Raw genomic sequence first — 22,660 nt, 5'->3', positions numbered from 1 at the left:
TCCACCCCACAGAAGCATTGAGAGTCTACAGGTAGAGTAAGAAGAATACTGCCTACCACATAGTCAGCTCAACAATAATGGTAGCCATTATCATTCAATTTATAGATAAGGACACAGAAGCTCAAGGTCAAGATCACCCAGCTGTCCAGTTAAACAGGGTTTTATCTCTGAGTCTTTACTTCAAATCTAGTGTTTTGAGATTATCTCCTCATCCTCCCCCCATCTCCCTTGTCCTCCTGTCTCCTAATTTATCTGTTTATACATCTGTCTGTCCTCCTCCACGGTGGCTCCTGCGGGGCAGGGGCCCGTCAGCGCTATGACTAGTTCCCTCCTGTCTCCCCAGTGCCTGAACAGTGCCCTGCCACTAGTGAACGCCTGGACGCTGTGTCGGAGGAACCACACGCTCGCTTCCTGCTAAGTGCCCCCAGGTGGATGCTTTCTGGTCCCCAGACCACTCTGTGAGGCGGGGAGAAATTCTCTACAACTGTACCGAGGCACAATAAACTACATGTATATCATGTTTTGATATACGTGTACACCTGTAAAACCACCACCACAATCAACGATGACAAACATTTCCATCACCCCTAAAACTTTCCCATGCCTCTCTGAAATCTCTCCCTCCCTCCAATTATAGATTTATTTACCTCCAGTTTATAGAGGACGAAATTGAAGCACTAAGAAGTAAAATAACCTTCCCAGAGACACGTGCTCAGCAAATGGCCACTCCAGGATTTGAACCAAGGTGAAGTGTCCCCAGGCTGCCTCTTGGCCACTGTGCCTGCTGTTGGGTGGTAGTCAGCAGAAGGTGGGTGCCTGTCCTCCCTCCCCTGCTCCACCTTGTCCAGGTCCAAGCAGACAGTGTCTAAGGACATGGCGTTTATGGTGTGACTCTCTCTGCATACGTGTGACGGGCAGGGGGACACGCCAAACAGGTATGTCTGGGCACCAAGGGCCGATGACAGAAACAGTACAAGCAGGTTAGGTAAAGGTAGCCTAAAGCCAGAAGGCCAGGAGACGCAGGAGCCCGAGGTGGGTGCTGGGCTCAATGTGAGTGTGTGACTCTGTGACTGTGACAGTGTGACTGCTGAAGGCAGGGACACAGCAGCTCCCTGAATGGGGGTGGAAGGCGTTAACTGTGCGAATGCTGGTGTGGGTGGGTGGGCCCCCGGCCTCGAACCTGGGGGCTGAGGGAGATAGTAAACATCAGGGTGACGGGAGGATTGTGTTGGTAGCCCTGCGAGGATGCGGCAGGGTTGTGGGGGTTTGTGTGACTTTGCAGTTCAACAAATTCAAATTCAGCCAACGCTGGCAGTGCCTGTTGTGTGCCAGGCAACCAGCTAGGAGGAGGAGACGCGGACCCAGCTTGCAGCCGAATGGTACTGGCTGCTGGGTTTCCTGTGCTGCTTCATGGTGCTTTTTTGCCCTTTCTGGCATTTCCTCCTCACAGTAACCCTCCGCCCACTTTGAGGCTAGATGGAGGAGCACAGAAGGAAAGTGACTTGCCCAAGGTGACCCAAGCTACTCAGTGCCAGGGCAGAATCTGAATCCAAGCAATCAGGCTGCAGAGCCTGAGTCCTTTCCCACCGTGCCTGCGCCAGGGTGCAAGTGTCTGGTCCTGGAGGGGGCTTGGACTCCTGGCCTTGGCCCTGGAGACATCTCCCAATGGGCTCCTAATCTGTCCACGGTCACTGTGCTGAGGGATGAGGGGCGGGGCGGCTGGCTGCCTCTAGTTCTTTTCCTGGGGCCAGATTCATGGAAAGAGGGGCTGCCTGGCTCTCAGAGACCCCTAAGCGCCCCACCCTCGCCCCAGGCCCTCCCCAACTCCTGCTCCCCCCTCCCGGCGCTGACTCCCGGCCAGAAGAGGAAAGGCTGTCTCCACCCACCTCTCGCACTCTCCCTTCTCCTTTATAAAGGCCGGAACAGCTGAAAGGGTGGCAACTTCTCCTCCTGCAGCCGGGAGCGGCCTGCCTCCTTGCGCGCCCGCAGCCTCCCCCGCTACCTCCCCCAGGGCTCCCCTCCGGCCGCCAGCGCCCATTTTTCATCCCCGAGATAGAGATATTTTGCGCACACACACATACACACACGCGCAAAAAGGAAAAAAAAAAAAAGCCCACCCTCCAGCCTCGTTGCAAAGAGAAAGCCGGAGCAGCCGCAGCTCGCAGCCCGCAGAGGACGCCCGGAGCGGCAAGCCGGCCGGCAGACGGACCAACGGACTCACGCCGCCTCCACCTGTCGGCCGGGCCCAGCCCAGAGCGCAGCGGGCACGCCGCGCGCGCGGACCAGCCGTGCCCGCCGCCCGGGCCCCGCGCCAGGGCGCACACGCTCCCGCCCCCCAACCGGCCCGGGCGGGAGTTTGCACCTCTCCCTGCCCGGGTGCTCGGGCCGCTGCTGCAAAGCCAACTTTGGAAAAAGTTTTTTGGGGGAGACTTGAGCCTTGAGGTGCCCAGCCCTGCGCTTTGCGATTTGGGGGGCCTTTCCAGAAAATGTTGCAAAAAAGCTAAGCCGGCGGGCAGAGGAAAACGCCTTTAGCCGGCGAGTGAAGACGAAACATCGACTGCCGTGTTCCTTTTCCTCTTGGAGGTTGGAGTCCCCTGGGCGCCCCCACACGGCTAGACGCCTCGGCTGGTTCGCGACGCAGCCCCCCGGCCGTGGATGCTCACTCGGGCTCGGGATCCGCCCAGGTAGCGGCCTCGGACCCTGGTCCCCGCGCCCAGGTCCTCCCCAGCCCCCCAGCGACGGAGCCGGGGCCGGGGGCGGCGGCGCCCGGGGGCCATGCGGGTGAGCCGCGGCTGCAGCGGCCTGAGCGCCTGATCGCTGCGGACCCGAGCCGAGCCCACCCCCCTCCCCAGCCTCCCACCCTGGCCGCGGGGGCGGCGCGCTCGGTCTATACGTCCGGGGCCCCGTGGGGCCGGGCCCGGAGTCGGCATGAATCGCTGCTGGGCGCTCTTCCTGTCTCTCTGCTGCTACCTGCGTCTGGTCAGCGCCGAGGTGAGTTGCCACGGTGGCTGGGGCTGGCTCTTCATTCATTACCTTCACCCCCACCTTCTGACCACCCCCTCCTCTACCGACAGTGAACTTTGGACCCTTGCAGCCCGTGAGCCTGGCGTCAGGCGCAGGGTGACCTGGGGCTGGGACGCGAGGTCCGGGAGGTGCTAGGGGAAGAGGGCAACGGTGGCTTGCTTTCCAGTGGGCGAACCTAAATCCCTTAGCTTTTCAGCGTCTGCGGAGGGGGTGTGTGGCCCTGCCCCCCACTCCTCAGGAGCCCAAGAATAAGCCCCTTCCCTGCTGGGGGAGAGGGGGTAGGGTGGCGCCAAGGGTGCAAAAGACAGCGCGTACTCCTGAGCCCCCTAGCCTCGGCTTAGGTTCTGTCCAGGCACCGGCTTGCCCAGGAGGTGCGAGCTCCCGCACCGTGGCATCCACGCCGACCTTTGGTGGGATTCGGGTCCCACCCTCGCTCCGGCTCCAGGTCGAGGTGGACGCCCTGGGGCCTGCGCAGGGCAAGCCCGGGCCCCAGAGCATGGTCCCGGAGGAGCTTGTGTCTGGGGTGCGAGGTGGGGGGCGGTGGAGGAGGGCAAGAGAGAGAGAGACACACAGACAGACATACTGGTAGGTTTCGGGCATTCGTGCTAGGCAGAGGACTGGGGACTCTTAAGGAATACAGCCCCCGGGGCGGTGTGTGCCTGAGGCCCCGCCATACCTGTGCCCTCGCCCTGCAAGAGGAAGCACCTCTCTCCCCCGCATGCAGGGTGCGGAACGCGCCGCCTGCAAAAGCCTAGCTGCAAGGGAGGTGGTGTATAGAGACGTCTGCGGGAGCGATCAGGTCGGATCAGTCCCCCCCACCCCTCCCAGCCTCACGTAGCAGTGAGTTGGCAAGTCTATCCGGAATCCAGGTGGGAAAGGGGGCGGGGCAGGGAGGAGGCGCGAGGTGGAGGGGACTAGAGGACCGCAGGGCGAGTGGCGTGCCTCGGTCCCGTCCCACCTCCGCTCAACTGCGGCCGGGAGCCGGCGCCTAGTCGGCACCTCGCCGGCTCCCGAGGAGGGTCGGCCCCTTCGGCCTCCTGCGAGGCACAGGAAAGAGGCAGTGGCGGCGAAGGGGTTAAGGCGGAGGGCTCCGAGGCCGCGGCCGAGCCTTGGGCCACCGCCAGCGCAGGTTGTTTTGACCACAGAGCAGCCGTCGCCGTCTCCTTTTGTTCTCGGGGCTCCTCGAGGGCCGCAGGCCGTCCGCCCTGGGGCCCCGCCCTTCCGCGGCCACCCCCCGCGGCCAGCACCCGGGAGGGAAGACGCGGGGCTCGGCCTGGCGGCCTGCAGGCCCCTCCCGACGCCCCCTCCCCGCCTCTCCCGCAAACCCCGGGGCCGCAGCCAGCTGTTGGGGAGGGGGCACCGGCCGGCCCCAGCTGCCGCCTCGCCTAGCCGTGGGACCTAGGGGCTGGGCCCGGTGCCAGGGCGTCCTGGGAACGGCAGCGCCCCGCGGCTGCTCTCCGCAGCCCACCCCGCCCGGCCCCCCGACTCGCTCACTCACCCCACGCATGCACACTCCTGGCCGGAGGCGATGCTGCGCTCCGGCGGGCGGGCGCGCAGAGCTACGGGCACGCACTACCGCGGCCGGGTCGCGCGCCCGCCGCCGCCACGCCCGTGCACACGCGGGACACACGCTCGCGCACCGAACACGAACGCACGCACGGCCCCTGCACACGCGGCCTGAGCTCACGTGCGCGCACACCCACGCACGTACACAGGCACGCATGGCCCTCGGGCACCTAGCGCCTGGTGGTCGCCCCCGCGCAACAGGTGGGCCACCGTGGGCCCTGGCACCTCACCACCTCTGCAGCGACCCCATTTCCTTCCTGGGATCCTGTGAGGGAGGGAGAGCCTCCCATCGGCCGGCTCCACAGCTCCACTTTTTTTTGCCTTGTCGGGTCAGCCCGACGGCCCTCCAACCTTCCTCCTCTGTGCTTGCTTTTTCCCAGCCATGCGGCCCCAGGGGTGCTGGGATGTCCAGAGCAGTCCTCCCTTCAAATAAACCCTGTTATTCCGAGACTGGAGGGATCTAGTCCCTCCAGGCCCTTGTGCCGGCTGAGGGGGCGCCCACCCCGACTATTTTATTCTCTTTGCTGGTGCCAGCAGGCTCTGGAGAGGCGGCGCCTCCCTTACCGTTCCAGCTCAGTCCAGCCCCTCCTCCTGCTTTCCCGCAGCTCAGGGGCTTGTGCGTCTGAGGTGGGGGCTGCGGTACAGGACTGCCTTTCTCCGCGCTTTAGTCACGGCATCCTCGAACACAGCTGCGGGAGCCCACGATTGTATGCAATGCCTTGCAGTTTAGGAAGCATTTTTCTGCTGGCCGTCGGGGAGGCTGCCTAAATGGGAACCAGGTCCACATAGGGTGGGTCCAGGAAGGAGCTCCTAATTGCCAGTGCCGGGAGACTCAGGGAGGACTTGCTGGTGGAGGTGGCCTTGGAGCTAGCCATGTCCCCAGGCATGCTTGGACTGTGTCTTAGGTGGAGGCCTCAGCAGCTGGGGGCTGAGGGAGGCTCTGAGGGTCTGTGGAGAGGCCCCTGAGGTGCCATCTCCACCAGCTGAACTGGCGTCCAGGAGGATGACTCCCGCTGTCACGTGATACCTCTGGCCTCAGCACCCTTCTTCCGGGAAGGAGTGAGGGGGCCCCATGGCCATTCCCCACCCAGCTTCCTCTTAATGGTCTTTGAGGGCTGGAGACCAACTTGCTGGAATCCAGGAGCCCCGTTGGTGTGCAAGGTCCGGTCAAGCAGAATTTGGAGGCTCCAGTCCAAGAGCCAGAAGAGAGAGTCTGTGTGTGCTTGTGTACGTGTGTGTGTGTGTGTGTGTGTGTGTACCAGGTGGGGTGAGATTGATTCGGCAGGAGTGGCAAGGTGTTTACCATGGCCTCGCAAGTAAAGTCTTAAAGTCCTTGTCTTCCCTTCCCACCATTGAGCTGCCCCTCTTGTTACAACTCTTTCCATTTTCCGGTTTATTTAGTTGTTTATCATCTGCTTTGGCCACCGGAGTGTACTCCGCTGGAGAGCTCTTGTCCTGGTCACCACTGTTAGGACAGTGCCTGCAGCAGAGTAGACAATCGGTAAATATTTGTGCAGAGGGTAGTGAATGCGGGGCGGGAGGGAACAGCCCCAGGTGCTTTATAAGCGGTGGCCTCGTTGACTCCTCGCCTGAGGGCAGCCCCCCCTTGAGGCCACGCTGCCCTCCAGCAGGCCTCAGTCTTTCAAGACCCCCCCCCATCTTGAGACAAGCATGTCTTTCTCTTCCCTGTCTTGGGACTTGGGCTGCCAGGATTAGACAGGACAGAGGGAAGGAACAGAAGGAAAATTAGACTTTGAAGGGTCTGTGTATCTTTAGCTGGGCCTCAGTTTCCACTGCCTAAAAAAAAAATATGAGAAGGTGGGATTGGCTTAGAGTTCCCAAAGAACAGCAGAATTCCCGGCCTCTCCAGCTGGGATGGGGACGTGGTGGGGGCAGCGATTGCAGTGGCGCCAGGACTGTAAATGGCCGGGCTGGAGCCTCTCTTTCCGCTGTAACATTCTCTCTGCTCTAGCAAGGGGCAGGGGGCGGCCGGTGTGCGAGCTGACGTGAAGGAGGGGGAGGCTGGTCTGAGGGTCCCAGGAGCAATTAGATAGGGAAATGCTAGGTGGGAAAGGCTGGTTCTAAATGGCTTCTGTGGTTTGCCCAGAGAGGGCTTCTTCAAAGGGATTGGCTTTGGCATCTGATCTAAATCAGGCCTGCTACGCTCAGGCAGGCCGGCGCGGGGAGGCCTTGTCAGCCTCTTCCTTTGCCAGCCACAGACAACGCCCTGCGTGAGGGTTGTGTCTCCCCAGCGGGAATGGCAGGCAGGCCGGGGAGTGTGTATCTGTGTATGTGTGTGTGCCGGGGCCCAGGAGAGGGTGGGGTTCAAGCCCCTTTGATCTGCCAGCCTGGTTGGGAGCAGATAATTCACCTGGCCTCACGCTGGCTCGTGCCCTTCCTAGCTCCCGCAGCTGGCACTGGGGGTGGGGTGGGGAGGAGGCTGTTTGCCTTGGCTCCCACGGCTGGCTTCGCCCCAGCTGCCTCCTCGCCACGCCCTCGCCCTACTAGGAACCCTGGGCCTGCGATCCAGGGCAGCTTCTTCAGGGTGCTGGATCTCCTTTTCCATCTCTGAGGGGAGCGGCCCACCTGGAGCCCTCTAGAACCTGTGCCCAGGACAACGAGGCTCCAGGCTGCTCTCCCTCCCCCACCACGAGGAGCCTCTGACTGCAAGCAGGTGCCCTTCAAGTCTCCCCCAGGGCATCGCATCCTGGAGCTGACCGCAGGCTGGATGTCCCCACCTCTCACCCACCCCCAGTGCCGGAAGGGACCCGCCAGCCCACACAGCCCCAGGCGGTGCCAGTGTGGAGGTAGGGTACCATTTCCTGTGGCCCAGCACAGGGGATAATGTGAAGTCACACACTTTCCCGTGAGCGGGCAGCTCTCCACCCACTCCTTGTCATCCTCAAAAGTGTCTTGTGCCCCTGGCCCAGGGCATGTGTGCCACTTGCTGCTGCCCAGAGGACAGCCATACTGAAAGAATTAATGCTGATGGCAACAACAGCTCATTAAGTACCCATTGTTTGCTGGGTGCTCTGCTACGTGCCATTATGCGATCCCAGTAACCCCAGGTGAGGTATGGTTAGCCCCACTTAAAAGATGCAGAAGCCAAGGTTTTAGATGGTTAAAATACTCCAAGAATCCAGGTTTCCTTGGCATCTGAAGCCCTCTTCTCAGGGTTTCTCAGCCTCTGCACCATTGATGTCTGGGGCAGTGACACTTTACTGTGGGGCTGTCCTGTGCATAGTTAAGTGCTGAGCGGCACCGCTAGCCACCAACTGCTAGATGCCATCAGCACACCCCAGTTGTGACCTCCAAAAATGTCTTCAGACACCGCCAGTGTTCCCTGGGGGCCCAAGACAGTTGAGAAGCACTGATGTATATGACCTGCCGCAGGGGTGATGAGCCAGCATGGACGTCAAATGATGCTGAGGGCCAGGGGCCCAGAGCCGAGGGGGAGGAGGCTGGGAAGCTCTGTGGTGGGCGTTCTGGAGCCTGGGAAGGACCCAGCTCTGCCACTTACTGGTCGTCTAGACCTATAGCTGCTTGTTGAATGTTTTTAGGGCTTAGTTTTCTCTTGTGGAAGATGGGGCTAAGAACAGTGCTGGCCTCTTAGGTTGGGAGTTTGGGTAGCCAGCATTTTGCTCAGTGCTTGGCTCATAGTCAGCAATTAAGAAATGTTACCTGTGGTATTATTATCAAGTCCAGGGACTTATAGTGAGTTCTAGTGAGTGGCCAAATTCCCAGAAACCTGTGTAGGAATGGCCTCTCTGCTTAGAATAAAATGAGCTCTTCAGGAGGTAATTTGCTTGGGGGTGGGGGAAGAATATCCCAGGTGGCCCTCCTGGTGGAGGAGGGGGAAGAATCACACTGGAGAGAACCCCAGGGAAAAGGGCAGCCGCCTTCGTACATGTTACCAGTATTTATTGAGCACCTAATATGTGCTTCTCCCATTTCCACAGTCTCTATCCTTGGCTCTTCCCCACTCAGCCTCAGAGGGTCTGAGTTTGCTTCCATAAGATGTCATCTCCTTTGTGTCGTGGGCCTGGGTCTGGGGGTCCAGTAGGCCTGTTCAGGGGTCTGCCTCCTCTGCCACAGCCGGCAGCTGCAACCAGCTCTCCAACGGCAAACAGGTCTTGGCACAAGCACTAAGTGCCATTTGGTACTAGGCCTTGCGCCCCTCCCCTGGGGGGCTGATTGACTCTTTACTCCCTGAACACTTTTGTTCCCCTTGTGTGAGTGAGCGAGGGAGGCCTGGCTGGGCACCCCAGCTTTGGCTTTCCTCTGCTCCTTCTGACACCCCCTGGCGGAGTTACAATCACATCAGATGTTCTTCAGCCTCCTCGATTCACAGATGAGAGCAGGACCACAGAGGGGCAGTGACCAGCCTGAGGTCACGTGCCGTTGGTAGCAGCACCGGGCACGGGATCCAGCCCTCTGGACCGCCAGTTCTGGGTTTGACAAAACTCTCAAGGGGAGACCAGCCGCCAGCCTTGGTTCTGTGGGTTGGGTACTTTGTCAACATTTGGAGAACTCCGAAGGCAGGGTCTTTCTTCTGGGGTGGGAGGAGGCAGAGCCTGGAGGAGATGGGGGAGGAAAGTGAGGGGGACTGGAGGCCCCCCATCTTGCACACGCGCCCCTGGCTGCCCAGCTGAGCAGCCATAGACACTGAAGGAAAGACCCCAGTTTTCAGCCCAGCCTCCCAACCTCTTCTCCCTCGAGCTTCCCCAACAGCTCGAAGACACCAGGCGGGGTTATAAGCTCGTGTTCAAACAAAGAAACCAAGGCAGGGCTTTCAAGGAATTATGTGGCTTTAAAAGTGGTCACCCCCACCCCCACCCTGTGTCTTCTAGCTCCAGGTCGATGTGGGTGGCCAGAGCTGGACACAGCTGCACCCCTGGAGGAGTTGTTCCCAAATACCATGATAAATGTCCAGGGAACAGAGCTTTTTGGGAGAGCCCCTGGCACTGGCCACGGGGCTGAGGTGACCTCTTCTCCCTGCATCAGCAGTGAGAGAGAAGCGTCCCCTCCCCGGAGGTAGCCTCAGCTAAGCCTCTCAGAACTTCAGTCCCTGGAGGATTCCTCCCTTTCTAATCCAGGGAAAATGAGGCACAGACTGGTTTAACCCACAGGAGTAAGCCACGCCTACTTACGCCCTCTCCAGGGCTCTCTCCCGAGACCCCGAGGCCCTGCCTGCCTGTGCCTGCACCCGTGTGCGTGTGCACGTGTGTGCGTGTGCACGCGTGTGAGATGGGCCCGAGCCTTTGGACACGCAGCGACATCCTACGCATTTTCTTTGCCCCCTGGTGGCTGGGGGTCTGGACTGTGCCACTTGGTCTCCCAGCGGTGCTCACCTCTTTCTCAGGATCTCTGGCATCAGCCCCTCGGGGCTCCCGGGACCTTGGGGGACGTGGCAGTGACCTTTCCTGTCGGGCTGCTCTCGTGTCATTGTGGGACCTGCGGTTTCCCTGGAGGAAGCCTGGCTCCGAGTGAGGCCTGTTAAAGCACTTGTCAAGTTTCGAGTGTGTTTGGTAACAGGCCAGAGGGGCTCTAAAAATAGGGCTTGGTTGGGCACGGGGCAGGGGTAAGCTTTCAGGTTTCCCGGCCGTATGTGAGGGTTCCCTTTTCTCCTCTTTCAAGTGAGAGACTACATAGATACTGCAGGAACATGTGGCCTCCTGAGACCTTACCCCTCTGCAAGCGTTGATTAAGCACCTCCTGTCCCCAGGAGCCTGGGAGTACAGGCTCTGCGTCACCAAAGCTTGAGTTTCAATGCAGCTTCTGCTGATAATTGCCACAGGACTCCGGGCAAAGGATGTCCCCTGTTTGAGCCTCTGTTTTCTCATCTGTGAAATGGGGATTACATCACCTGTCTAATGCTGCTGTCATTAGCTGTCCGGTCTGGAGGGAGAAGCAGAGGGGAATCAGATCTTTGGAGCCCTCCCGGCTCCTGTAGCGCGATGGGGAGACAGACAGAGACAAGCAAGTCCACCGAGAAGCAGGCTGAGACTCCTGCTGGGGGTGGGGTGCTGGGGCTCCTCTGGGGCTCAGAGGCTTTGGCAGGTTCAGGCTCCCAGGCCTGTGTGGCCTTGGTTGTCAGGCCTGGGTCCTGCCTGTCCTCAGCCTGGCTGTCATTTGCCTGTGACTGAGGGGCCCCGACCAAACTTTTGGCAAGAGAAGGTGTGTGGTGGGGGCGATCGGTGGCTGGGAAACCCCACTCCCAGCTTCTCACGCGGTGTCTGCCTGGCAGGGGGACCCCATTCCTGAGGAGCTCTATGAGATGCTGAGTGACCACTCTATCCGCTCCTTCGATGACCTCCAGCGCCTGCTGCACGGAGACTCCGTAGGTAAATTGAATCCTTGTCCAGTGCTCTGGCCCTCCGCTGAGCCCTAGGGGAGTCAGGAGGGGCAGGGCAGGAGGCACCCCCTCTTCCCTGACACCCAGAGAGCTAGAGGCCTTGCAGCCCAGAGAGGCCCGGCCACACCCGCCCAGGGCAGGGCTGCGTAGGCAGACGGGTTGGTACCTGGGTCGCAGGGTGTGACGGGAGAAGTGCCATGTGTGGCTCCCGCCGAGGGTGGGGTGCTGGGAGGAGGGCGGGCAAGGAGAAGGTGCCCAGGGCATCCATGTGTGTATGGATGTATCCAGGTGTGGACCCAGCCAGGGAGGGTGGGGCCGAAGGAGCCATCTCCCCGCCCCTCTGGCCAACGGCCTAGTCTACGAGGTCTCCCAGGGACACCTGGTCCCGACCAGCGGGCAGCCATGCCTGTGCCCAAGAGCACGCTCAGCAAATGGGCACGTGCTCGGTGGCACACACGTGGCGGGGCTGGCGGGCTGGACTGGGAATGTATTTATAAACGCTGTCTTCAGAGCAAATTCCATTCTATTCTAACCTCTGGCCTGTTCCCTGGAGCCCTGGTCAGCAGCCCCCCTGCACCCCCAGGTCCCCTTCCCTCTGGGGTTCTGTCTCTTTGTCACTTTGTAATCCTTGCCCAGACGCTATCTACGGGGGAACAGCATTTCCTGCCTTTGTTTCCTCTCCCCGTTGGGCCCCTGGCGCCCTCTCAAAAGCATTCCCGGGCCCTTTCAATCCCGCCTGTGCTGGGGGGCGGCGAGGCAGGCAGGAGGGGGCCCAGCTGGGCCCACCTATTGTTCACCAGGGCCCCCACCCGACGACGTCTCCCACAACCCCCACCCCATGCCCGACCGCTGGCCCTGGCCACACAATGGGGCAACTTCCAAATTTAGCCTTTCTGCCATTTCTTTCCAGGGCGCTTCGCCCCCACCCTCAGCCGGCCCCTCCACACCCCTGGTGGGGGTCGGGATCTTGGAGATGAGGCTTTCAATAGCAGGCCTGTTCCGAGGCAACCATGTGGCTATTTTTTCCTAATCGACTTAACCTTTCCACAAAGCACATCTTTTCCCCATCTCCGCCCCACCAGGGACATTCCAGAGATGGCAGGGAGAAAGGAAGGGAGCGAGAGGGACAGACAGACACACTGACGTGGGAGCTGTCAGGCTGGACGGAAACGGACCAGTCACCAGGCTCCCCGCAGGACCCTGGACGGATGGGCCGTGGCCAGCGGGAGCCTTTGTCTCGGACAGGCCAGTGGGTTAGGGCGAGAGCATGAGCCATGAGGTGCTGGAGCTTGTCCCCAACACCCCTTAGTGCACTTGCTGGCGCCTCACCCACGAGGGAGACAGAAGGTCTGTCCATGATTCGACATCTGACTCAAAGTCCAGCCTCCAGTCCTCACTTACCAGCCACCAGCCTCTGCCACCAGCCCCCGAGAGGGCGGTGTCTCCCAGGAGTGCTGGTGGCGCTGAGACGAGAGCTGTCCAGGCTGGAGAAGGGAGTAAATGGGAGTAAATGGGAGTAAATGGGCAACGTGGGGCAGACGTGGGGTGACGGCTTAGCGGAGAGGGAGATCGAAATGATTAGAGACGGGCGGGAGGGCGCCCAGGCCCCGGGGGGCACGTGCGGAGGGCGCCCCAGCCCATCCCCCTCGTCCCTGCCCCGCTCCGCTCCGCCCAGCAGGCCATTGTCGGGCTCCAGCGGGCTGTCCAGGGCATGCGGTCCCCCCGGGGATTCTGGGAATTTCTCCATTCAGCACTTCCTATGGGAACGCTGGGCGGAGGGGCGCTGGAAACTGGCCTTTAGTGCTCTGGGTCCTTGCCCCACCCTGGAGGCCGAGGAGGGTTCGCTTACAGTAGCAAAGGGGAAGGGTTATTTTTAACTTCACTGACATGGGTTCTGGCCAAAAATGTGGCTAAAGAGCCGGGGGGTGCAGCCAGGGTCTCCCACCCCCAGCCCTGTGACTGCCCTGGGGTATGCCTGGAGGGCCCCTCCTCAGAGCAGGGATCCTGAATCTTGGGGTCCCAGGGCTGGCAGGGGGCACTGTTCTCTGGAGTGGGGGGAGGCGAGCCTCCTGCCCTCACGGGGCCCCCGCCGCTGGGGCCGGCCGGCAGTGTCCGTGGGGCGTCTGACTGCGTCTTCTCCCACAGATGAAGATGGGGCCGAGTTGGACCTGAACATGACCCGGTCCCATTCCGGAGGCGAGCTGGAGAGCTTGGCCCGTGGGAGGAGGAGCCTGGGTAAGACGGGGTGTTGCACTGGGGGGAGCCAGGGAGGGGGAACCGGGGCAGGCAGCCAGCCCGAGGGCTCCGAGGGTCGTCTTAAAACTCCCTTTCCCCCCACACTTAGGACTGAGTCGAACTAAGAGAGTATAACCATCCTGAAATACCCGCTGTTGACGACTTGAGTCATCACAGCTCCTCGCCCTACACTGTTTTCTAAATATAGTGCTTTGAAACCATTCCTTATTTCTACCCTGGAAGCAGATACGATTAAGCCCATTTCACAGAATTGGAAACTGGGGCCCAGAGAGGGTGAAGAAGTAGGGGAGGTCACACAGCTAGGAAGTGGCATGGCCGGGATTCCAAGCAGCCCCTGCCACTTGAGCCCAGTGCCGTTGCTGGTGGCCTGCGTGTCTCCTCTGTGGCCGAGGGGTGGGAGAGTAGACGTGGCGGAGTCCGGAACTGCCTCCTGCTCCCTCGCACACACCAGAAGGAGACTCTGGACCATTAGGGCCCAGAGGAGACTTCCCCTGTGAGGCCAGTGGCCACGCCAGCCCTTCCTTCTCTTGTCCACATGCAGTCCCCAAAAAACTGTAGACAGTGGCTGGGGGAACCTACGAAGAGTCAGGTGACCTGGGTTCCACTCCTCCATGTGTGCATTTGGGTGGGCTAATTTAGCTCTCGGAGCCTCAGTTTCTCTGGGCTCGAATGACGACAACCCCAGCACTCATAGACTCGGCTTTACTCATGTGACCCCTCAGAGCCACAGGTGAGGCACCAGCACTGTTACTATTCCATTTCATAGATGAGGAAACTGAGGCTTTCAAAGCGGCAACACTGCATAAATAGATAACCACGTAAGACAGCCATGCAAGAGAGGTTACGAGAAAATCCAGCACATGCGTAAGGGCCGCATGTCGGGCAAAGCCGTAACCGTGTGGAACCATAGAGAATGACAGAGTGGCTGTGTGCCAGCAGGAGGAAGTGAACATCTGTTGAACTTTTACAACATGCCGCACTCTGAATTACCTCACTTGATCCTGACAATGGTTCTTGAGTGTAGATCTTATCATCCCCATTTTGCAGATGGGGAAACTGAGGCTTGGAGCAGCTCAGCCAGCTGCCCGAGTGCCATGGCTGATAGCAGCCAGGACTTGAAACCTGAAGCCTGGGGCTAAAGGAAGGGAGGAAGAGCACCCGCTGAGCTCTCTGCCAGGTGGGGGGCTCTGCGCAGGCCACCCTCCTGACCCAGGTTCCCTCCCGCTCCAGGTTCCCTGACCGTCGCCGAGCCGGCCATGATCGCCGAGTGCAAGACCCGCACTGAGGTGTTCGAGATCTCCCGGCGCCTCGTAGACCGCACCAACGCCAACTTCCTGGTGTGGCCGCCCTGCGTGGAGGTGCAGCGCTGCTCCGGCTGCTGCAACAACCGCAACGTGCAGTGCCGCGCCACCCAGGTGCAGCTGCGGCCGGTCCAGGTGCGCGGGCCCGCGGCCCACCCCGGGCGGGTCCTGACGGTGGGCGAGGGAGGGCCACCCTTCTGGGACTTGGACCTGGCCCCGCTTCCTTGGCGGGGGCGGGGTGGGTCAGAAGGCATTCCTGGCATGTTCCGGGGCTCTGTCCAGAGAGGGTCACTCTTGGGAAGCTCTCTGCGATCGGGCATGCTGAGGCTGACCACGAGTCCTCTGAGGTGGCCCAGGCCACTGCAACCAAAGCCACAGACAGGGCTAGGTGTGGAACATTAAGTGATAGACATCGCCTCCTCCTTTATGGGGATAAAAATTCCCAAATGTCTCTTGAAGAGACACGTCTACAGACATTTATTTGACACTCAGAATGTCCTGGGCAGCTGCTCAGGCTCCCCAAAGCCCTCCCCTATTCAGAGATCTCTCGAGAAAGGCTCAGGTAGGCACCGCTGCATCTCCGGCACCTGTTCATCCCCCGTGACAAGCGTGTCTTTAACAAGGAGCGTGCGGAGAGGCTGCCAGGAGACAGGCAGCCCCCGCGCCAACAGCTGAATGCTGACTGGGCCTCCTTTCTGGAGGGACTGGGGACGGACACTCAGGTGAAGGAGAATTGTAGGGTAGAGGCGGTCCCAGGGAGCTCCCAGGCACGCTCCGGGCAGGGCAGGGCCAGAGAAGCCTCTGCTGTCTTCTGATCCGTGTGGAAAGGTTTCTGCACCCTGAGCCAGCGTGGCCGAGGGCCCGTGTGCCGAGCACTCTGCCTGCGCCCCTCGCCTGCTGTCACCCCATGCCTCCTGCCCACCTCCCACCCCTGGCCCGGGCTCTCCCCCTACCGCCCACTGTCATAGCATCTCCTGTCCCCATCGCTTCCAGCGCTATGGATGGACACCTGACAGCTGACCTCCCCCTTCCCACCTCCCTCCTAGATAAAGCCTCCCCCCACTTCCTCCCAGACAGCCCTCGCCCGCCTCTGCCGCAGCCCCTGACCTTGGCTGGCGCTCCGGGAATGAAGATACCACGGGCCCCAGCTCAACCCGGAAATGCCTTTCTGCCTTTCTCCCTCTCTGGGGGCACCGAGGGGGGCTGCAGGTCAGGAGGGCTTGTTTTGATGGAAAAGCTACGAGAAGGGCAGAGGGCAAGGTCCAGCTATTGTTTGGGCCAAAGCGCTTGCCCCGCAGGCTGCTCTCTGGGCTTTCGAGGAAAGATCCAGGCAGGGACACACGGGATGGGAAGAGCAGGCAGTTTGTGCTCCCCGCCTCCTGCCTGAATGGCCTCTACAGAGGTGTTTGGGCGGTTCTGTCCTCCAGGTGAGAAAGATCGAGATTGTGCGGAAGAAGCCAATCTTTAAGAAGGCCACGGTGACACTGGAGGACCACCTGGCATGCAAGTGCGAGACAGTGATGGCTGCACGGCCTGCGACCCGAAGCCCGGGGCAGGAGCAGCGAGGTAACCGTCTTCCTGAGACCTGCCCCCCATCACGCAGCCCACAGCCCCGCCCCTGTAGCATCCGGGGTCAGGGGCGGGTCTTAAAAATGGAGATTGTGGCCAGAGTGGTGGCTCATGCCTGCAATCCCAGCACTCTGGGAGGCCGAAGCAGGATTATTTGAGGCCAGGAGTTCTAGACCAGCCCGGGGAAGAGGGAAACCTCGTCTTTACAAAGAATAGAAAACTTAGCTGGGCATGGTGGCATGCGCCTGTAGTCCCAGCTACTCGGGAGGCTGAGGCAGGAGGATCCCTTGAGCCCAGGAGTTTGAGGTTGCTGTGAGCTAGGCTGATGCCGCTGCACTCTAGCCTGGGTGGCAGAGTGAGATCCTGTCTCAAAAAAAAAAAAAAAAATTGTAGATTGGATCAGGCACACCCCTGGTTAAATTTCCATCTCACTGAGAACAATCCTGATTCCTCCCTGGCCTGGGAGGCCCTACATGAGGAGGTAGCCCTTGGCTGGCCCTCTGGTCTTAACAGCCAGCTACTCCCCTTCACGCATGCCACCCCAGCTGGACTGGCCTCTTTCAGTGGCCAGATAAGTTTCTGCCTCAGGGCCTTTGCACATGCTACTCTTTGTTTGAAAGGTGCTCCTCTCAGCTCTTCACAAGCCTAGCTCCTCTTCATTTGAGTCTCAGCTCAGAAATCACCTCCTCCTAGAAGTCTGCCCTGGCCACCCCACCCCGAGCAGCCCAACTCCAGTCTTGATACCACGCCCCCTACTTTGTTGAACGAGTACATGGCATGGTGGGAGGAATCAGGTCTGAACAAGAGAAGACGCCATGTACATTGTCTTCAGATATCTGATAATTTGTCCTGGGGATGAGAAATCAAACTAATTTCTTATGTCCTTGAGGGGTAAACTAGGACCAGTGGGGAAAAGCCACTGAGAGATTTTAGCTCCATACACAGAAAAGCTGGTGATCAGTCAGGGTTCCAAGATGCAGTTGGCCGCCTTGTGAGGTAGTGAACTCCCTGTCATTGGAGGTGTGCAAGTAAACGCTGGGCAACCATGTAGTTGGGATGTGACAGGTGGGGTTCAAGCATCAGCCAGATAATGAGTGGCATCAGGTTCCACTGCTGTCCTTAGATTTCATAAATTCACAGTCTCGGGCATAGACTTGAGTTGAAAGGGACCCAAAGAATGGTCTGGTCCACCCACCTCTCCCTCATTTTACAGAGTAGGTGCCTGAGGCCCAGAGATGCAGAGGTCTTGCCCCAAGCCACACAGTCAGTCCCAGACAGGGTGTGGCTGGAATCCGGGTGTCCTGAGGTTTTCTGTTCTTGGCTCTTCCCTCACCCCAACAGCTCTCTCACCTGCCTTGTCATTTTTTAAAAAGATTTTTAAATAGCATTAGAATGGACCAGAGAGATGACCTTGCAAGTTTGTCTTTCAGTGCTATTAAGTGGGCTACTGGAGCACAGAGAGGTTAAGGAGTTAACAAAAGTTGCACAGCAGCAAAGCCTATCCCAGAGCCCAGGTCTTGTAACATCTAGTTGTGGGTTCTCTTGGCTGTGTCTCACAGCCTTTTCTCCCTTGAATATTTGCAGTAAGGATCAAATCATCAAGTGAATACGATTAGGTGAGCATCAAAAACAAATCTCGTAAGTGACAGTTCTGATTTTCAGTAACTCTCTGTTGTTAGGGACAGGACAATCTTTCCGTCCTCATTTCTTGCTTCTTGGCCTCTTTGTTGTCTTGTTCTCAGAGCTAAGCTGAGTCGCCGGATGCCCTGGGAAGGCTGATGATTTGACAGCTTCAAACTGACATGTTATAAATTATTTACAGAGTTAACAGGGAGGATGATTTCCCTATTAAGGAAAAATGATATTCTTCTAATGTTTAAAATGGGGCTAGTTCATGTATTTGTTTCATGTGATTTTCCAAACCAGTTTCTGGGAAGGCGTGTTAAACCAATGATGTGTGCACGACATGAGGTTCTGCCATGTCAGTTTCAGTACTGCTGGCAGCTGTCCACGGGCCGGGCTGAGGCTCGGTGGCATGGCACCTGTGATGTGGTGGCTGGTGTCAGACCTCCTGGGCTAAATCTCTGCTCTGTCACTCGTGAGCTGGGTCGTGGCTTTGCACTTGCTTGGACTCTGCCCAGCCCAGCGTCCTGTTGATGGCTTGGGCTCTGGGGGTGGAAACTCCCTGGGCGCTGTAGTGGCCCTCTGGCGTCTTGTCTGTGGGGGATCTGAGGCCCACCCAAGTCCCTGAACCGCTGGAAAATCTGCCGTTAGCAGAGATGGGATAACTGCCTCATGGGAGCTTGTGTCTCTGCGGTGGGAGGGCAGGTGTTGGCCCTCAAGAGCCCAGCAGGCTGGGGGGAGCTCACAAGGCCCCCAGGAAAAGGCTGGCCTTGACCTCAGCACACGCAGCTGTCCCTGCCACAGTGTCCACCTGGGAGCCCAGGAGGGAGAGAAGCGTAAGAGCTCACCTTGACCGGGGCTCACAGGCACCTGTCTTTTACACCGAGTGGTTGGCAGTGTGGACTCTAGAGGCAGGTCCCTGAGTTCAAATCCCAGTCTCTCTGCCTCAGTTTCCTCATCTGTAAAATGTGGATAATAGTGTCTGCTGTGAGGGCAAACGAGCTTAGAACAGCACAGGTGCATGGTAAGTGCCAGCTAAGGGTTTCCGGCTAGTTCCATGTATTATCTCCTGTCCCTAGGAGTCCAGGGCTGCTGTCATCTGTTTTAAAGGTGCAGAAATTGAGGCACGGGGCATTTAAGTAACTTATCCCAAAGTATACAAAGTTTAGAGAGCCCAGATTTAGAGCCAGGTGGTCTGAGCTATGTCCCACCACCCCCCATACCACTTCTCCGAGTGGTGAGGGTCAGGTAGGTGACAGGCACAAGTGACCAAAGGGCTCAGCTCCGTGGCGGGGAGTGTGGTTCTGGGCTGAAGCCCAGTGGCCTCCCCACCACGTGACTGGAACGGCCGAGAGGTTGGGAAGAAACATCAGTAGGAGGCCAAGCCAAGGAAATCATAGCAGCTGCCGTTTGCTGATTACTTCTTACTCTGAGCTCAGTGGCTTAAAGCAACAATCATGTTATCTCTCCTGGGTTTTGGGTTGACTGGGCTCAGCTGGGCGGTTCTACTGGTCTCTGCAGTTGCAGCCAGACAGTGGCTAGGGCTGCAGTCATTTGGAGGCTCGACTGGGACAGGTCCCTGTAGCCCAGGAAGTGCCAGTCCCCCCTGGGCTCTCCATCTTGCTTCTCTAGTAGGGTGGCCAGACTTCCTGTGTGGCAGCCAGGGCTCCCCAAAGGGTGAAGGTGAGAGCTATCGGGCCTTCTTGAGACTATGCCTGGAACTGGCACAGCGTCACTTCTGCCTCCTCCTGTTGGTTAACCAGACCCGAGTCCAGGCCAGATTCAAGGGCCAGGGAAGTGAACTTTACCTGTCCACGGGCAATGACAAAGAATTTGAAGCTGTATTTAATCTACCTGCCCTCTGTGTCAGGTACTGTGCAAAGAACTTTGCCAGTATATTATCATTTATTCCTCCCACCAGGCCTGTGAGGCGGGCAGTCTCATTACCCCCATTTCACAGATGGAGAAACTGAGGCATGGAGAGTTTCAGTCATTGTCCCCAGGGCACATACAGCTGGTGAGCAGTGGAGTTGGGATTGAAGCCCAGGAGGTGTGGCCCCAGAAGATCTGGAAAGGTCTGTGGCAGGCCTTGGTCGAGAGAGACAGACCCCTCAGTGGTCATCCACGTGCTGATGAGACCTTTCTTTTTCTTGAGCAGCCAAGACACCCCAAACGCGGGTGACCATTCGAACAGTGCGAGTCCGCCGGCCCCCCAAGGGGAAGCACCGGAAATTCAAGCACACGCATGACAAGATGGCACTGAAGGAGACCCTCGGAGCCTAGGGGCATCGGCAGAAGAGTGTGGGCAGGTGAGGGCCCGGTGGGGAAACTGAGGCCCAGAACCCTGTGTTTCCTTCTCCCTGGCCTGTGGGAGGGACTGGGGGAGAGGCATGTTCCCACACAAAATCCAGCCTCTGCCTGCTTATCAGCTGAGTTCTTGCACCGGATGGGTGGGGTGCAGGAGCCCCAGCCCCGCTGTGTCCCAGCATGCCTTAAGAGAACGAGAGGTTGAAATCTCACTTCTTCCCCTCCCGCCTCAACTGCCCAGCCCTGAGCACTGCTGGACATCAGGGCTGGCTGGTTGACCCCAGCTCCCTGCCCTCGGCGTGGGGGGCATGTGTGCGCGGGATGGTCCCCCTAGGCTGTCTCTGACCCCGTGTTCCTCTGCTTGGCCTGCAGGGTTATTTAATATGGTATTTGCTGTATTGCCCCCATGGGGTCCTTGGAGTGATAATATTGTCCCTCGTCCGTCTGTCTCGATGCTGATTCGGACGGCCAATGGTGCTGCCCCTACCCCGCCGCGTGTCCGTCATCCCTCCACCTGCGGGTTTCCCCCCAGCGGCCCCCGGCGTCTTGCCCAGCAGCTCGAGAAGGAAAAGAAGGACTGAACTCCATTGCTGTCTTCCTCCCTTGACGCCAAGAGTCTGGGATACGAGTGCAAGAGAGACTGATGGGGTCGCTGCTTGGGGAAAGGGGTCCCTTCCCCTGGCCTGGCCTGGGCCACACCTGAGCACTCTGAACTGGCCCGAGGAGCCCTGCACGTGGCCCTGAGGACTTCTTGGCATGGCCTGCCTGGTCCCTGGAGCCCTGGCCAGCTCTGAGGGGGAGCACCTCCAGGCAGGCCGGGGTACCTCGGACGCCCTGGCTAAGACCACAGACTGGAGCACAGACTGCAGAAAACCCCTCCCACAGTGTCCAGACCCCCCTGTCACTTCCTCTCCCCGGTCACCTCTGCTCACAGCGGCTTCTTTCCATTTTATGTGTATGAAATCTTTGAAGAGGTGGACTCCTCTGGGCCGGTGTGGCCAGAGTGCCAGGTGGCCGAGTGCCCTCTCAGATGAGTTAGAGATGAAGTTTGCTCTTGGGGTGGGCAAAGATGGTGACCTGAGCATCCTCTGCCTCCTGCCACCTCCCTGCTCCCTCTGCTGTACCCTGATTCACTTCCTCCTCTGTTTCCTTTTATCTCTCTACCTCTACCTTGCGTCTTCTTGTCCTGGCCCTTCAGTCTGCCCTACCAAGGGGCTCTTGGACCTCTTACTGAGGCCCCAAATGACCCCAGTCACTTCTCCCTAGGGCAGAAGACCAGGGGCCAGGGCAGCAGGGGACCTGCCCATCATATTCCAGCCCAGCCAAGACTGCCATGTAAGGTTGTACAGGGTGTGCACTGCACAAAGGCACTGTATGGAGGGAGCACTGTTCACACCATAGATGCCGCCCGTTTGTATATTTATTATGACAGTTTCTGGCAGATGTAGGTGAAATGTCTGAGGACAGGGATCCTTTTCCTAATTCACACGCTCCCTGTGAACAGTCTGTGCCCCTGCCCCAGCCTGTGGATTGGAGTGGTCAGAGAGGAGTGAGTCTGTGGTGGGCGGGGAGGCAACGCTGTTGTCCATGGGGCCTCCATTTCCCAGAGTCCACTGCTCCAGCGGCCCCCCTCCCAGGCAGGTGTGGGAAACCCAGGACAACGTCTCCAAGGGAGGGGCAGCCCCGCTCGCCCCGCCCCCTCCCCGCTTGCACACGTTCTTGTCCTAGATCCACCCACCTTGGAGGCTCCTCCCAGGAAACCAGCTCCTGGCTGGGAGTGGGGGAGAGAAGGGGAAGGGTCCCCAGTGCCCCCAGGAGTGGGGCTGAGCTCTCTCTTCCCTTCCCACCTCCCACTGCACCTTCCCCCCTCCCCTCCTCCAAACTCTGCTTCCTTCAGTTTGTAAAGTCGGTGATTATATTTTTGGGGGCTTTCCTTTTATTTTTTAAATGTAAAATTTATTTATATTCCGTATTTAAAGTTGTAAAAAAAGATAACCACAAAACAAACCCAGATGAATCCGCCGGAGGTCTGTGTGTTGGCATTGCGCGTGACAGTGAACCTTTCTGCCTTGGCAGGATGCTCCGACAGCTTGCTGTGTGTTCCTCTCACTCCGGGAGGCTCGGGCGCGATCACACACGCTCGTGCGTGCACACACGCTCACACATGCACGCACACCCGCGGGCCCGGAGCTCTGAGGGGGCCTCTGTCTGGCGGGAGGAAGAGGCACATGGCCCACTCTGTCTGTCTTGGTCCTACGGCAGCCCTCGAAACGTGGTCCCCAGACCCCGGACCTGAGCTGCCCCGGCAGTGACAAGAGACGGGTTTCTGCAGGCTGAGGGTCTCCACACGGGACGTGGATCCTCAGGATTGGGGGGCCTGACCGTGGGGAGGGGGTGCCCCGTGTGAGGGAGGCTGGAGGGGCTGTGGGGTTTAGAGGGAAACAGACGAAAGTTGGGTCTGGGGTCTGGTCTTGGCTCAGCCCTTCGCCAGCTGCGTGGCCTTGGGCAAGTCGCGCCCCACTCTGGCCAGAACCTCATCTGAAACGTGAAAGATGAGAAGAGACTTGCAGCCGCAGGCTCTGGGGTTCTCTGCCTTCTCCTGCTCGTGAGGAGCTGAGGACCAGCCCATAAAAAGATGCTAAGTGTGTTCTGGGTCCCA

At 59.2% G+C, this 22,660-nt stretch overlaps 1 protein-coding gene across 1 annotated transcript; it reads left to right on the top strand.

Annotated features, from left to right (window-relative positions):
- The first annotated feature begins 1,936 nt into the window (after positions 1-1,936).
- PDGFB (platelet derived growth factor subunit B) lies at positions 1,937-22,333 on the top strand. Its single transcript, XM_069490156.1, has 7 exons — positions 1,937-2,991; positions 10,838-10,934; positions 13,091-13,180; positions 14,432-14,637; positions 15,930-16,068; positions 19,853-20,003; positions 20,374-22,333. The coding sequence occupies exons 1-6, from the start codon at positions 2,929-2,931 to the stop codon at positions 19,975-19,977; spliced, it is 720 nt and encodes a 239-aa protein (XP_069346257.1). The 5' UTR covers positions 1,937-2,928; the 3' UTR covers positions 19,978-20,003; positions 20,374-22,333.
- The last annotated feature ends 327 nt before the right edge of the window (positions 22,334-22,660 follow it).

This window comes from Eulemur rufifrons, chromosome 16 (assembly GCF_041146395.1).
Source record: "Eulemur rufifrons isolate Redbay chromosome 16, OSU_ERuf_1, whole genome shotgun sequence".
In the NCBI taxonomy this organism is placed as follows: Eukaryota; Metazoa; Chordata; class Mammalia; order Primates; family Lemuridae; genus Eulemur; species Eulemur rufifrons.
This window is presented reverse-complemented; position numbering and strand designations above follow the sequence as displayed.

Bases quoted from the DNA above. Each gene is read 5' to 3' on its own strand.
- PDGFB (XM_069490156.1), top strand. From the start codon at position 2,929: ATGAATCGCTGCTGGGCGCTCTTCCTGTCTCTCTGCTGCTACCTGCGT. The intron at 10,935-13,090 runs GTAAATTGAATC...CTTCTCCCACAG, and splicing joins GCTGCACGGAGACTCCGTAG to ATGAAGATGGGGCCGAGTTG. The intron at 16,069-19,852 runs GTAACCGTCTTC...TTTCTTGAGCAG, and splicing joins CCCGGGGCAGGAGCAGCGAG to CCAAGACACCCCAAACGCGG.